This window comes from Mastomys coucha, unplaced genomic scaffold, assembly GCF_008632895.1.
Source record: "Mastomys coucha isolate ucsf_1 unplaced genomic scaffold, UCSF_Mcou_1 pScaffold11, whole genome shotgun sequence".
In the NCBI taxonomy this organism is placed as follows: Eukaryota; Metazoa; Chordata; class Mammalia; order Rodentia; family Muridae; genus Mastomys; species Mastomys coucha.
In genome coordinates, this window is record NW_022196893.1 from 15,118,900 (window position 1) to 15,135,445 (window position 16,546).

Genomic DNA, 16,546 nt, shown 5'->3' on the forward strand with positions numbered 1-16,546 from the left:
TCCCTCTTTCCATCCCCTCCAGACAGGGGATTCATCTTTGCCTTGGCTTCACTTTGTAGCTTAGGCTGACCTTAAACTTTTGGTCATCCTCCTGTCTCAGCCTTCTGAGTGGCAAGCCCCACTATGCCTGGCACTGGTCTCTTTTAACAATAAGTGGCTTAGGTTGGGAGGTGCGGCTCAGTAGCATAACCATTTGCTGAGCACGCTCAAGGCCCTTGGTTCCCTCCCCAGCCTGTTAAAATCGAGTCCTCCCCTTCCGGTGTGATGCTGCATTGGAGTAAGGCAGCCCTGAGGTTGGGCCCCTTCCTGTTCATGTGCATGCTGCATGGCAGGTGTTCTGCCCGCAGTTATTTGTGTCCTGTCTGTTTCCTCGGGGGGGTTAACATCTAGAAATGAAATCAGACGTGAAGTTGTAAGTACAAAGCAGCAGGCACCATGAGGCCTGGGGAAGGTCTGATCATGGAAGCTGGCACCAGCTGTGTGGGCAGCTGACCCATATCTGCTGTAGCCCTCCTTTCTTATGTGATCCTGTAGAACACACAGCCAGGGCACCTTAGATTGGGGGAGAGGGGGAGGGAATTTGCATTTTTGCTTGTTTTTTTTTTTTCTCTTCTGGGCTCTTGTACAATGTACAATTTAATTGGATGGCACTGGCATCCCATTAAATCTGTGCTTGGTGGCTGGTCCCCTGAGTGGTCCCCTAGAAGGCCTGCCACCCACTAACAAATGACTTGATGCCCATTGCTTGTTAGAGAGAATTCCCCCCCAAGCTCCTGGTTTTTAAAATCAGATATTTTCGATGTTCCCTTTCCCACGTAAACGCTATCGGGTGAGTCTCCAAAGGGGTGCCTGGCCTTCTTCAGGCTCATTTACGTATTTGGAGATGCTGGTCTCTGCAAGCTGAAGGCCTTCAAGGCTTCCCATCCCCTCTTTCCTCTCCAGGAGTCCTGCCTGGGAATCTCAGAAGGCTGAGGTATTCTGTGGCCTTGCCATTCACTCCTGTAGTCACTGGCCATGTGTATTGAGGTCGAAATATGTCTGGTACCATTGGAAGCTACCTTTTGTATTTTAATAAGTTTTTAAAGGGCCAAATTCAGGGCCCAGCAAAATGGTTCAGCAAATGAAGATGCTTGTTTCCAAGCCTGACAACCTGAGTTTGATCCTAGAAACTGCATGGTTGAGAATTGACTCCCCCAAACTGTTCTCTGGCCTCTACATGTGTGCCATGGTGTGTGTGTGTGTGTGTGTGTGTGTGTGTACAAATAAATAATGTAATTAAAAGAGAATCAAAGGGCTGGAGAGATGGCCTAGCCATCAAGAGCAGTCAAGAGGGAGGACCTGGGTTTGGTTCCCAGCACCCACATGGTGGCTCACAACCATCTTTAACTCCAGTTCCAGGGGATCCAATGTACTCTTCTTATTTCCATGGACACTAGGCATGCACATTGTGCATGTACGTACATATGTACATACATACATATATACATACATACATGCATACTTACTTATAGGTAGAATACTCATATACAAAACAAATCTAAAAAAAAATTTTAAAATATATTCAAATTCAAGACTTTTGACTACTGCTTGCACAGTAGTGATGTTACCAGCTGTCTTAGTCAGGGTTTTACTGCTGTGAGCAGACACTGTGACCATGGCAACTCTTATAAAGGGCAACATTTAACTGAGGCTGGCTTACAGGTTCTGAGGTTCAGTCCATTATCATCAAGGCAAAAAGCATAGCCGTGTCCAGGTAGGCATGGTACAGGAGGAGCTAAGAGTTCTACATCTTTATTTAAAGATGGTTAAGAGAAGTCTGGCTCCCATGTGGCTAGGAGGAGGGTCTTAAAGCCGGTACCCACAGTGACACACCTACTCCAACAGGGCCACACCTCCTAATAGTGCTACTCCCTGGGCGGAGCATATACAAACCTTCTCATCACTGTCTACTTTGCACAGTGATGATATATAAACCGCCACAGTTAAGATGGTTAGACAGGGGACAAAGTCAACAGAGGTTGGGTGTGAGAGGACAGGTGCCATGTGGCCCACATGTGTGAGGTCCCCGGGAATAAAACCCTTAGAGACAGAGGCTGATGGCACTCATTCCTCTTATCAACTCCCAGTACTCACACAGCGGCTCACAACTGTTTGTAACTCCAGTCCCAGGGTATTCAGTATCTTTCTTCGGACCTCTGTGGGCACCAGGCATACATGCAGTACACATATATACACAGGAAAAAAAAAAACTCAGCCATATAAAAGAAATCTAAAGAAGTATTAAAATTGTTTTAAGGGCTTAAGTTGGTAACTTTTGTCTAACGTATCTCAGGCACTCATTGTTGCTTCTTTCTGCAAAAGGAGCTGTTGCCTCTTCCTGGCTGGCTCAAGGAAGAGCCTAGGTGTCAAGAGTGAGGTCCTTTGTTCTGTACCCCTGGTCCCCTCCTATGGGTGACTAAGGCACCGACCTCCGTTTCATTTCCTTTCTCTTCTCTTCTTGCGTTTTCTTCAATGAACTTATTTACTTATTCATTTTACATCCCGATTGCTGTCCACCCTGTTCCCTCCCCCCATCCTGTGTCCTCTTTTCTTGAGCTCTGCTGAGGGTTCACAGGAAAGGGTGGCAGTGCTGAGTGGAGTTAGGGTCCTGGAGTGGGCACTGCAACCTATAGGGCAGTCCCACGTTCTCTTGCACATACTCGGGGTGTCTGTCCACTGCACACACTCGGGGTATCTGTCCACTGCACACACGCAGGGTGTCTCTCCACTGCACATATCCAGGGTGTCTCTCCACCCCACACATGCCCAGAATTGTCATTGAGTTTTCTCTGCAGTTTGCAGATGGCGTGTACCTGGTTCTACTCCTGGGCCTCCTTGAAGACTACTTTGTCCCCCTTCACAACTTCTACCTGACTCCTGACAGCTTTGACCAGAAGGTGAGTGTCTTGTTTCCTGGGAGTGGGCCCAGCCATGCTCACTGGGAGAGATAGAAGGAGTGTCCCTTGGTGGCAAAGGGCAACTTCAACCCCTCAGTATCCTTTAGAATGTGAATCTACACATCTGGGATTCAGTCTGAGCTCCCTGGAGACACACTGGGAAAGCCGCTGTATAATACAAGTGTGTTGCTTGGTCATGTCTCTGACGTGTCTCTCCCATGGGCTAATCTTGTTTTTAATGATGCTGGTCACAGCCCCCTGGGTTTCCCCCATTTTGGGAGCCTCCAAATATCATGTCCCAGGATGACACATGGGTGGCTTTGCAGCACGTGCCTTCTGCTTCTCGTGCCTGGCTACGTCAATTTGCTTCTATTTTTCCTCCTGGCACATTGGGCTTTTTCTCAAATATTTACAATAGTTCTTCTGAATCTGCTGGGGACGGGTTCCAGGGCACCCTTGGGGACTGAAGCAGGCAGATGCTCAAGTCCCACATGTGAAATGTCTTATAAAGCACAACGCCTACGCACTTCCTCCTGTCGATGTTAAATCCTGTCTGGTGGCTTATGATACTTAATGCAAATATGCAAATGATATGCAAAGTAGCCTCTTTCTGTATTGTTAGGGAGCAACAGTGGAGGGTGCTTGTTCAGTATGCTGCAGAACCCCCATGTCTATTCGGAATTCGTGTCGTCTGAAGCTGTGTGTGTGTATATGCATGCTCATGTGTGTGTGTTTCTGTATGCATGTGTCTGTCTGTATGTCTGTATATGTGTATGTGTATGTCCCTCTGCGTGTATACATACATGACTGTGTGTATGTCAATGTGTGTACTTATGTATGTGTGCATATGTATGTGCATTTCTATGTCTGTGTATAAGCATGTTGTGTGTATACATATGTGTATATATATATGTCTCTATGTTCATGAGTATATATACATATGTTTGTCTGTATATTCATTCATATAAATATGCATGTCTATGTATGTGTGTATATGTGTGTTTATGTATTCATATATGTGTCCTCATATATGTCTGTGTGTATATATATGTGTGCGTGTACATGTGTATATGTATGTATTTGTGTGTATACATGTTTACATATACGTGCGTGTGGTGGTACTGTGTGCATGTATGTATATTTTATTTCTGAGCTCGGTTTCCTAGAACATTCCTCCTGTAGGAGCCTATGGGTCGACCCTTGAGTGTATGCCTGTATCTGTTCTTCCTGTGTCCTCTGTCCTTCCTAGGCTCCCTGCAGTTAGGTCTGTCACTGAAGAATTAGTGCTTCACTTCTGGGGACTTGGCAGAGAGTGGTTTGGCTGCTTGGGACTCATGGCACCTGCCACTTTATTTTTCCAAAGTGCGAGGCCCGTGAGGCACAGAGGCAGACGGTGGCAGCCGCGGTGGGAGCCAGGGTAACAGCAGAGAACGGGCCAGTGTTTATCAATCTGCCGGTTCCTGGCACCAAGCAGTCTGTCTGCTCATGGCCAAATGTCGTTCCTATCGTGCCTGCAGAGATAGAATTGGACAGATTAGAGAGGTCTTGGCATGTTGGAGTCCACACTGAGGGTGGAGGGAGAACCGATACAGTGAGGAACAAGTGGTACGGAGCTCGTTGCGACCGTGGAGCTGCTGGAGTCGTAGATGCCAGAGGTTAGACTGTCTGGTGAACAGGTTCTTTCGTATCCAGGCCCCCATGTGGCTGTATTACCTCCAGGAAATCGTGTCTTTCTTTAACTAATAAGGAGACTTTAGGGAATGGTAGATTTAACCAGCAGGACCGAGTCTTTGTCCAAACAAGGACAGAAGCCATGTTCTTCAGCTTGGAAACCAGGATGAACATCCATGCAGGTCACTGCCCTGACCTACAAAATCAAGGACACCTCTGGTGATGAGCACACAGGGAGAGGGTCCTTCCACTCTCCAGGGAGATGGGAGGTCAGGGTGTTGGACTCTGCAGGCATCTGGGGCCTCCTCCTCCACAGGCATGAGGATCGGGTCCCCTTCTTACACATCCACATATTTGTTCTGACCTCTTCCTCCCGGGGGTTGTGGTGAGGGTCATCACAGCAGCGATTCCCACGCCTATATGAACCTTGACTTGTGTGTTTGTCTCCTAGTCTCAAGGGCTGGGAGGATCACACCCTACACTGAAGCCAGCCATGTCTCTGATCAGCTCTGTGTCCTGAAGCTGAGGGTCCTTTGCTCTGGCCCCAGGCATCTGGGTGGCATCTCAGAGTGCTGAGGGAGGCAAAGCCGAGTAGGGAGTGTGAGAGGGGGTGCTCCCTCAAGCATAGCAGAAGCAGGTATCTTTAACCAAAGATATTCGGCTGGGAGTGTTGTTCAGTTGGTAGAGTATTTGTCTCGCAAGCACACACCCTGGGTTCCATCCCTGGCATTGTGTAAACAGGTTCAGTGATAAACATCTGTAATCCCAGCACTTGACAGGTGCAGGCAGGATGATTAGAAGGTCAAAGTTATCTTCCTATACTTAGTTGGAGGACAGCCTGGGCTAAAGGAGACTGTCTCAGAAAAAAAAAAAAAGACAAAACAAACACCATAAGGTTGGAGGGGTAGCTCAGAGGCCCAGCTTGTGCCAACTGCACAGGAAACCCAGGGTTCACTCTCAGCACTGGGGCGGGAGTGGGGGGGGTAAGGATGGGGGTGGGGTGAGCCACAGGACTGGGCAGCTCAGACCCTGTGGGTTCTTGCCTTCTGTTAATTCATAATTGACATTGTAAGGGAGATTATTGCTGGCATTCCTGGCTCACTCATAGTAGAGAGACAGTTGGTCACTGTGAACCCTAAGGCCTGTCCAGCTGGAGGCTATGGTCCATCTTCCCATCCTCCCTTGCTCAGGGCAGGTGGAGGCTGCACAGGGTTGGTTGGTTTTGACCCCTGAAGACTTAAACAAGACAAAGAGGCTCCCATTTGGAGCTTCTCCAGCCATTAGCAGAATGGAAACCTCAATTGAGTGTTCAGTTGGATGGACAGGGCAGGGCATGGTAGGGCAGTGCAGGGCAGGGTGGTCAGGCAGGCAGATGTTAGGGGCTAGGGCCAGGGGCCTCCATACTGGCCCTTGAGCTAACCTCAATTCCAACAGGATCCCCCAATTGCCTCAAGGGCAGTGTACCCCACAGAGACACAGCCAGGCCTCCAGCAATGCCCAGCCCGCCCAGCTCTTTGGTTGTCTTTGGTTGAAGTGGCATGAAATTGCCCTGTGCACAGAGGAGCACCCTCAGGGGCTGAGTGCCTTTGGAAGGGACTTGTCTTCCCTCAGCCTCAGTTTCCCAATCTGTCATTTCTCACCATGTAGTAGATGCTGGCTCAGAGGGAACCCTTGGCTCTGAGTCCCGTGTGGAGGAGGGCAGGCTGGGAACTGCCATTCTTACATCATTCTTCTAGATCCCTGGCAGGGGGAAGAGGAACTGTTGAGTTATCCCCATGGACTCCCTGTGTGTGCCTTCCCTGTGTCTAGTAGGCTTTGTACAAAGAGAAAGAGTCAGTCCTTTCTACACAGAAGGAAAGATTGTGTGGAATGGTCTGGTGTGGGGGGACGTGGGCCTTACTGGCCTGACCCTACTCCTGTCTTGTCCCCGGCAGGTGCACAATGTGGCCTTTGCCTTTGAACTGATGCTGGACGGAGGACTCAAGAAGCCCAAGGCACGCCCTGAAGGTAACAACCCCCCCCCCCCCCCCCCCCCCCCCCCCCCCCCCCCCCAACTCCCCCCCCACCCCAGCAGCTCCAAGCATAAGAGAGGGACAGCAGGGAATCAGGGCCCCAGGCAGCCTGCATGTCCAGTGGATAGGTGGCAGGCATCTTTCTGTTGCATGTGTGGCAATCCAGCCTGCAGCTCCTGGAGTCCGTCCTCTTCAGTCAACGCTGTTTCTTTTTGCAGATGTGGTGAACCTGGACCTCAAGTCCACTCTGCGGGTCCTTTACACGCTGTTCACCAAGTACAAGGACATGGAGTGACGGAGCAGCTGATCCTTCAGGGACAAGTGCTAGGCAAGAAAAATGGTGTCTCCATCCATGGTCCCTGATTTCTCAGGAAACATCTCCCCAGGGAGGCCCCAGGCTTCCCAGGCGCAGCTGTGTGATGCCTCTGCTCTCTGCTCCCTGCCTGGTTTGGTTTTCAACCCTTTCCCGGCGTGGTTCCTTAGCTGGTTAGGTCTTGAGAACTTGGCTCTTCAAATATCCTCTCCTGTTTGAGGCCTCTCTTCCTCTTTTCCTCTGCCTCCCTCGAAAGATGAAAAAGCTGGAGAGGGCTTCCACCTGTGCTCCAACCCACGGAGCAATTACTGCAACAGCCCTGGCTCCAGGGACTCCGCCCCATTTGTCCTCAGGAATCCCCTGGGCTAGACTCTCCTTGGAAGCAGGGTCCCGTCTCAGTAAAAAAGATCCTCTCAGTGTTTCACTCCTGAGCCTCAGAAAGTTTAGTCTCCACCCCCATCCGCCTTGCGGTTTGCTGCTTTTAACTGACCTTTTGCGTGAACTCTCAGGACCCAGAATACCTTGGGGCCCCAGGGCAGCTTGTACAGGGCACGTCTGGGTCTCTTGCTGGCTCCGAATGTGCAGCTTGAGTCGGCTTGGAGTCGGAACCTTCCATCTCTGAGGCCCTGTTAGGGAATGGGCGCATTTTTAGAGACTTTACAAGAGGGTGGGAATCCATTACGAGGGCTGCCTGACCACAGGCTACCGGCAGCCAGAATTACAGAGGCGTGCGTCTGGCGGTTCTGGAGGCTGAGGGTAGGAGACAGAGGTGCTGGCAGGCTGCCTTTCTCTGCCTTCACACCGTTCCTCCTCCGCTATTAGTCTCCTCTTCATTCTGAAGTGGAACCATCCCCTGTATGACCTCGTTGATCCCATGATAACTGCAAGGCCGCCGTCTCCAAATGCAGTCTCCCTCCGACCAGCCAGGAGTGGGTTTGTGGACGTCTGAAATGGCCACATCCTCCTAGATGCTGCTATCCCCTGCAGCATGGCCTATTGCTCTTTCAAGGCTTCACCACTCACTCCCCTTGACTCTGGAGGTGGTGCTATGGCTGGCTCCTTGTCTCAGGAATCTTGCTTCTGGGGTTCACCCCCCTCTCACGTTCCTCCTGCCTCTCACCCGCTGTACAGCAGCATTCATGGCAGCTACCGGGAGCCTTCCTTTCCTGATTCCCACCTTACCATGAACCACGGCTGTGGGGTCAGGTGTTGCTACTGAACTGAACGCCAGCAGTGACGTTCCAGAAAACAGTTTAATATCTTCCCTTGGTTCCACTGTTGCTAAGCTGGGGACGGGGCTTGGAATAGCTGCTCGGGTGGAGGAGGCTTCCCAGCAGGGGAGAGAGAGATAATTAAAACAGCATTACCGTGTCTCCCTGTGGGATGCGGTGACATTAAAGAGCCACACTGACAAAATACCCAGGACTGGAAGGTTCTGTGCTGCCTTCCTCGCGGGCATCTGGAAGCTTCTGGGACTGTTTTGTTCTGCTCACAGGTGGTCTGGGGCAGGGAGCTTAGATGCAAAGAGCTATGGTGCTGAAGGGAGAGACAGAATTGGTCTGGGAGGGGCAGTGGCTTCCTGGGATTCCCTATCTGGAGGACATAAATCCTGCTTGGAATCCAAGCAGGCTCCTTTGCCTGAGGCAGGTCTTGGGAAGGCAGGGTTCCAGGAAGGCACTGTCACTGTGGAGCTGGCATTCACACCATAGCCTGGACAAAGGCGCCAATAACTGAGATGTGTAGGTCAACTTCAGGGCCACCCATGTAAGGCAAGGCTTTCTTCATAGAAAAAAGGGGAACCTCTGCCCAAATGATCTCAGGTAACCAGCGCCCATCCCCCCAAACTTTCCCACAGTTCTCCCTGGGGGGGCCCCCTGGAATATAAATACTTCCCTTTGAGCTGTTAATTCAAGGACATTCTGGAACCTTCTACTGCTTGGATCTTCATTCTCTTCTGATATTGTTGAGAGGTCTGGCCACTAAAACTGATAGAAATGCCAACATCTGTCACTCCCATGGGATCTTGAGGAAGGACTGGCAGGTCTGCACCGCCTGGCCCCAGGTCTGCAGGCCAGGGCTGGCTTCCTCCCTTCTGTCCTGCACTGACTAGCACATCCCCTCAGCTCTGCAGATCTCTGTGGACCTGCAGGCAGCTCTTGTGTCCCCTTTGCACCCAGTTGTGCAAGCCCTGATCTCAGGACCCCCTGCATCCTTCCTCATCGGTGACAAAGGGGGATCTTACATCCAAGCAGTCAAATCCGTTAAGCCCCCAGTGTGACAGCGCTTTATTGTCTTTTTAATTGTTTGAAGCAATGTGTCCTTTGGATTTCTGGATATTAAATAAAAACCACTAAACCCCCGGCTGTGCTTTGATCAGACCCTTTTGGCAGACAGCAGGACAGCGTGCTTGCGACAGCTCAGACTCGTGGCTTCCTGTGCCAGACGTTCAGGCGGGAGACAAAGCTGGGGGTGTCACAATGTGCTCTGACTTACTCTAGTTACGAGTTCCGATACACCAGGGGCCTCTGGCTCTTTGCGGGGCTTCCTGTCCGGTCTCCCTGCCCAGAGCTCCGGCCACATCATTTCACATGGCCAGGCTGGCTTGAACTCTCCCTCTAATGTTACCAGGCAGAGAGGCTGAAGGGGAGTGAGTGGTGAAGGTGAAGAGCAGAAGGCTGGGGGTTGGGCTCCCCTGCTCTCTCCGTGGAAGGAGTAGGAAGTGAAAGCCAGTCTGTGATGGTGACCTCAACTTGGCATTTTGTACCCTTGCCATGAAGAAGTCCCACGCTTCTGGTATATTTTCTCTACAGAGTGATGCTCACAAGAGTTCAAGGCCAGCCTGGGCTACATAGTTCAGAGTAGCCTGAGCTATAGAGTGAGAACCTGTCTCAAAACAGTTTCCCCTACCCACGAATGCATAGCTGACTTGGACAGCAAGTCAGTGATACTATTTAAACAGACAGACTAGGGGTGGGAGATGCCCCAAGGGTAATTGGGAAGACTGAGTTTTAATCTCCAGCTTTATCTGCTGGGTGTGGTATTGGGAGTTCATAATCCCAAGTGGAGACAGAATCTCTGGAAACTCAGGGGCCAGCTGCCCTGGTTGAACACAGCATGGAGCATCAGAGTCCCTGAGAACTGACACCTGAGGTTGTCCTCTGACTGCTACACACATGCCATGACATTTGTGTGCCCTGATTCACAACAAAAAGAGCATGTATGTGTGCATACACGTAGACTCAAAAATGGCTAGCTAAAAAGGAGAAACTGCGGCTGGGAAGGATTTAGGCGTTGGATGGGCTCTTGGGCTCCAGCCCAGCTTTGTTGTTCAGTGACTGCTGGTAGGTTAATTTGCCAGAGCCTTCCAATTCCGAGGGAGAGAAACCAGCCATCTTCAATACCGTGTCTCTAGGCGATGTGTTGTAATGTCTGGATTGGTTCTTACCACTCTGAGCTACTGGCCTGTTCTGGAGGCTTGGCTTGCTTCTGACATCCTACAGTTCACTGGACAAGAAAGAATTAGTCTCCAAATGTTACGGTGTTCAGTCTGGGACACCCTGAGGTAAACTGCCAGCCCCCAGGGTAGTCAGTAAATCTTTCCTTGGCAGCTGGGGCCACAGATCAGTTGGTAGAGTTCTTGGCTAGATGTTCCAGGTCTTTGTTAGCAAGCTGAGATAGGAGGGGTGCCTTGAGCTGAAGAGCAGACCAGGGTACTACATCAAACCCCAACACTGTATAGATCACACACGATGGCACAGGTCTATAACCTCAGCATCAGAGGCACGGAGACAGGAGGATGGAGAGTTCAAGGTCACCCTCTGCTATAGAGTAAGTTCAAAGCTAGCCTGAGCTACATGGGACCCTGTTTAAGAAAAAACGTGTGTGTGTGTGTGTGTGTGTGTGTGTGTGTGTGTGTGTGTAATGTCTTAGTTTGCTTTCTATTGCTGTGATAAACAGCAGAGCCAACCTGGAGAAGAAAGGATTCATGTCCGCTTCTACTTTTACATGATACTCCTTCATTGAAAGAAGTTAAGGCAGGTACTAAAGCGGGGCAGGAACCTGGAGGCCGGACTGAAGCAGAAGCTACAGAAGGGTGTTGCTTACTGGCTTGCTCTTCATGGCTTGCTCAGTCCTCTTACAGAATCCAGGACCACCTGCCTAGGGGTGACACTGCCCACAGTGGGCACATCAATTATTAATCAAGAAAATGTCCCACAGGCCAATCTGGTGGAGACATTTTCTGAGTTGACCCTCTCTCTTCCCAGATGAGGCTAGTTTGTGTCAAGTTGACTCAACAATGTGTCAAGTTGGGGAAAAAAAACAAACAAATCCTAATTAGCACATACTGGACACCTGTGTCTTGAGACCAGCTGTGATGTGTGAACTTCCAGGGACCTTCTGATTGGCTCTTCTCAGCGGGTCTTTTTCTGGGGTGTAGGGGGTGGGTCCTAATTGATCAGAGCCAGTGGAGCGGCCAGAGATGGCTGAGCTCTGGATCAGGAGACTTCTGGTACACTTGGGTGACAGGGCCCAGCAGGGTGTGGTTGAACATGTATAGAAGCTCAGAGCCAGCTCAGAGGAGGACACAGGGCTGAGGGCTCCATGTGCTGGCCAGGCCTTTGTAGCCCTTATTTCTCACAGAAAGGTTTTGTTCCATTCTCCTCTGGCTGACTGACTGTTGTCAGGCCCCCGGCAAAGGCCCCCAGTTCTGGAGTCTCTGGGCTTGTGTGGGGTCCCTCCTCCCTTTGTCACCCGTCTGAGGATTGTGGCCACAGGGAATTCAGACAAGGAAGGGGCCTCATGCTGTGACCTGTGCAACCCTCCTCAGTCTACAGCAGGGGCATTGCTGCCCTGGGACAACCTTTCAGAGCTGAGAGGGTGAGACCTGCTGTGGAGGCCCCTGTCTTTGAGCTTCAGGAAGTTCTCATCAACACAATCAAGGGTGGTCTTTGCTCTGGGCAAGGTGTGGTGACCTCTATGCTAGCCCCACACAGAAGGAACCATTTACTGAGCATCTATTCTGGGCCGCACTTGCGCATGAGCTCCACATCGGTGATGAGGGACTGTTGGAGTCTGGCCCCGTGTGTATCTCTCTCCCCATTGACCATGGAACATGTTGACTCACTGGCTTTGTGGACTGACATATCAAATGACCCGCAGTGCCTGGTGAATAATTCAGAGTCCGTGGTTGCTTGGGGGTACTGTCTTAGTTTTGTTTTCTGTTGTTATGACAAAACGTCTGAGACGGTAATTTATAAAACACAGAGGTGGGTTTGGCTCCTGGTCCTTGAGGTTGGGGAGCGCGTTTTCCAGCAGTATTGACATCAGTTATGGGCTTTCCAGGACAAGAGGGCAAAGCACATCTTATGGAGATCCTTTTTCTTACAGCACAGAGCCTGAAATTCCCACTTTCAGAACTTCATCTAATCCCATCTCTCTCCCTTAAGCCCCACCTCGTAGCACCTTGTAGCATGTGACTAGGGATCAGTCTTAACTTGTGAACTTTTGGTAAGGGACACGTTCAAACCACAGCCTATTCAGGTTTTAACCTATACTAGGATTGCTAGCAAGCTGATTGGGGCTGGGGGTCGAGTTTCTCAACGGGAGGGAGTTGTGATATAATTGGGCACCATTGCGGCCACATCTCTGAAGCCAGGACTGAGACATCTCCACTGCCCACTGTCTGACATTCTGGTGCACTTTGCACACAGGGAGCCTCCATGGACCCACTGGCTCAGAAGAACTGAGCCTCAGGTAGTGCCTGAGCTGTGGGCACTACTGCTAGGGTCAGGTGTAGATCTTCTTCCCCAGTAGGTGACCTTGCAAGCACTGAGGTCCAGGCATGGCATACATGGCCTTGGTGTCCAAAGAACCTCTATCACCAAGCACAAGGCCTCGTCCTTAGCTACAAGAAAAGGGTCAACTCCTACAGTTTCATTTGGGAGGGAATGTCCTTAGATTTCTAGACAAGTAGATCTCCCAAGGGCCGTGGACTAGCATACAGGTGTTCCTACAAGACATCTAGAACAGGGCTGTACACTGTTGTCATGCCAGAGGATTTGTAAACAGAAATAGAATGTTCAGGGCACACTGGATAGGATAGATAGTCTCTCATAGGTAACAGTGATGAGCCTGAACACTCTGACTGCCCTGTGCATTCGGGGGAGCAACCCATCTGTACACTACACGCCACGTCACGCGTGGGAAGCTTACCTGCTATATGACTTGCCCACCGGCTCCTGTTGATGTGATGGCAGCCATAAGGGAGAAGAGCTAGGTGTCTCATGGATGATGCCATCTCCACTGCAGTGTGTGTGTGTGTGTGTGTGTGTGTGTGTGTGTGTGTGTGTGTATGTGTGTGTGTACTGCCTTCCCAGCCCTGTGAGAGCACTTGTCCTCTGGACTGATTTGGATCAAGAGTCCCACTTGCTGACTGAGCTTCAGGTGAGGAGCTGTGCTCTGGTAAGAAGATCACATGGAAGAAGTCCTTGGAGTCCTACTCGTGAAGTTGCTTCTCCATCTTGTTTTTTAGAATGAGCAAAGATGGAGATCTCAAGACCTGGCTTTTTTTTTTTTTTTTTTAAACAAATGCTTTACCCCTCCCCGAGGGGAACAAGCCGTTCTGTGGACCCTGGTCTGGGGCTGGTTTGGTATGATCCTCTGTCATGGTAGCTGCGCTTAAGGCTGCTGGACCAGCTTAGCTTTCTCTGCTGTTGAATGAGTAGATCCTTAGCAGGTGGCCATCTGTTTCAGTGCTAGATCAATTGTCCACAGCCCGATGACTTTGGGCTAGACCCTGTTGAGCATGGCCCTGACCCTGCATCTTACCACAATACCCAAGCTCATTTTGGTGTTGGTTGGTAGAAGTGCTACAGTGATCTCTCCCTCCACCCCCCCAAGCCCTACCCTCAACCCCCGCCCGCCCCTGTCCATGCCCTCGGGTAACACCTTCCTGTGCTGACTCTTGCATTGGTAGTTTGGCTTGCTTCCCTCCAAGGGACAATAACAAAAGTGACACTAGAGGAGGTTTGAAGAGTCTCTGGGCTCTGTCTTCCCCACTGGGGATGAAGGCCATGCAGTCAACAACCATAAACCCTGCTTAACAGGAGCCTGGAAGTGAAGCTGTTATAATCAACTGCCAGCTGGCTGTGGATGTGGAGAGAGCCAGTCAGGGCCACACTATCTAGCTCAGTCCTTCTCAGCCTACTCAAAACCATATAGTGAGGAGGAGGGATACTGGGTTGAGCCTCCAGACAGCTCCATCGGCTCCCAGACTGGATGGTTCCTGGAAGTGTGGGATTCTGGAGTCTGCAGGGAGGAGACTGGCATTCTCTGTAGGGCAGGCACCTCAGATGGTTGGGACTTTCCAGGGTGGGCAGGGTCTTTTTCTGTTGTCCTGGGGTGGGGCTCATGGTTACAAGGTCCTTCTTGGGATTTGGAATGTTCAGCTTCTTTCTACCTTACTGTGGGGACTTCATAGGCTGTGACGTTAGTCTGTATCACAATCTCATGGTTCACATATTGAGGTTCTACATCCATCTCAGCTGCATCTGCCTGGCAACCTTGACACAGGGACACTTTTAGCACCATCATAAGTCTCCTTAGTGTGCTGACCAGAGCTCAGCTGAGAGTGTAAAGCCTCAGCTGTTCTTCTCATGTGTTAGACTATCCAGGTGCCCCCAAGAGCAGGCCCACCACAATGCTGGAATAGCCTCACCCATAATATTTTGTGTAAAATCCCCAGTTGAGACAAGGCTATGGACTAACCACTCTTGGCTGCAAGTGATTCCTGGGGATTATGTCACCACATCTGTGGGGCTCTCCCAGGATTCTTCTCTCTCATGGCTACAGGGTTCTCATGCTTCTCCTTCTCCTCCTTCCTCTTCCTCCTCTTCCTTCTTCTCCTTCTCCTCCTCCTCCTCCTCCTCCTCCTCCTCTTCTTCTTCTTCTTCTTCTTCTTCTTCTTCTTCTTCTTCTTCTTCTTCTTCTTCTTCCTCCTCCTCCTCCTCCTCCTCCTCCTCCTCCTTTTTTGTGACTTTATTTATTTTTCCATAGGTTACTTTTACTGGATATTTTCTTTATTTACATTTCAAATGTTATCCCCTTTCCCAGTCCCCCCCCAACTCCTGGAAACCCCCTATTCCATCCTCCCTCCCTCTGCTTCTAGAAGGGTGTTCCTCCACCTATCCACTCACTCCCACCTCCCTGGCTTCAATTCAAGGACCTTTCCTCCCATAATGTCCAACAAGGCCATCCTCTGCTACATATGCAGCTGGAGCCATGTGTACTCCTTGGTTGGTGGCTTAGTTCCTGGGAGCTATGAGGGTGGGGCTCTAGTTGGTTGCTATTGATGTTCTTCCTATGGGGTCGCAAACCCCTTCAGCTCCTTCAGTCCTTTCTCTAACTCCTCCACTGGGGACCCTGTGCTCAGTCCAATGGTTGGCTGTGGGTTCTCACACTTCTAACTCCACCAGAGCAAGAAGCCAACCCCCAGTGCCTATTCCTAAAGACACACAGCCTGCCAGCGAGATTGACTGTATTCTTTAAGGGCCCAATCCAGTCCTATAAAGTCTGCGGTGGCCATGAAAGGCTCGGGGGTGGGGGAGGGAGGCTGCAGATGGCTCTTGTTAACAAATGGCACCAACTGCAGAGTCAGCTCCCAGATAGAAGCTGCCAAGGCCAGAAATCCATGATGACCACTGCTCCTGTTTGTCCTATCCACCTGCTCTTCGTACCTACTCCTGTTCCGTGTCCTGATCCCCGTGGATCCCATTGCTGGTCTTTCTTGTGGGAGGGGCTGTTGGCAGGGAAGTGTATATGGTGGGTGTTGGGGGGGACATGTTCCTCTTTCTGTGCCCTCTGCCAATTAACATGTGTGGCCATGTCTCAGCCTTTCTCCAGTGATTTCCTCTTTCTGAGCGCAGTATCCGTTGGTCGCTTGCTTTCTGGACTTCAGAGAACCCCACACTGCTGAACTGGATAGTGTCATCCTGTCTGGTGAGCCCATCTGGTGCTATGTTTCCTTCATGAAACTGTAGGACATGCTCCAGTTTCCATGCTTGAACATGCTGACTGCACTATCCAACACTGACTGCAGGGGTCAGAGGGCTCGGAAACCCAGAACATCAGACCCTAGTTCTGGACCAAGCTACAGTGCCGCCCAGAAACACAGATCCTGAGCGTGGCTGCCTGCCCACTTCCTATGAAGGTCTGGGCCATCTTTTATGTACTCACACCATTGAGGCTGGCTCACCCACATCTTGGCCATCAGGGCCAGCTCCACTATGTTGTCCAGGTGATGTACAGAGCTAGCTCTCCCAACTGCAGCAGGTAGCAAGGAGCAAGGGGAGGAGGGCATCACCCCTGTACCCACACCACTGTTGTGTTTTATAAAAAAGAAAAATAAGCCAGGGATACATTTGGTGGAGGCATGATATGGTGTTGGGGAAGGGGTTACCTTTGCGGGCCCATGCTGAGGCATCCCTTCCCCCTGAGGGACCAGCCACACGATGGTATTGTATAGAATAGAGTTTATTTAGGGTATGGGGAGGGAAGTTGAGGGGGTAGTAGAGACAGAGAAAGGCAGAGAGAGAGAGAGAGAGAGAGAGAGAGAG

General features: G+C 50.7%; 1 protein-coding gene across 2 annotated transcripts in view; it reads left to right on the plus strand.

Annotated features, from left to right (window-relative positions):
* Positions 1 to 9,292, plus strand: part of Parvb (parvin beta) — an 86,315-nt gene extending 77,023 nt beyond the window's left edge. For both annotated transcript variants that reach the window (XM_031351351.1, XM_031351362.1), the window contains exons 11-13: positions 2,835 to 2,936; positions 6,542 to 6,614; positions 6,838 to 9,292. In XM_031351351.1, coding sequence (XP_031207211.1) covers positions 2,835 to 2,936; positions 6,542 to 6,614; positions 6,838 to 6,914 — 252 coding nt within the window. In that variant the 3' untranslated portion in view covers positions 6,915 to 9,292. The remainder of the gene's footprint in view (positions 1 to 2,834; positions 2,937 to 6,541; positions 6,615 to 6,837) is intronic.
* The last annotated feature ends 7,254 nt before the right edge of the window (positions 9,293 to 16,546 follow it).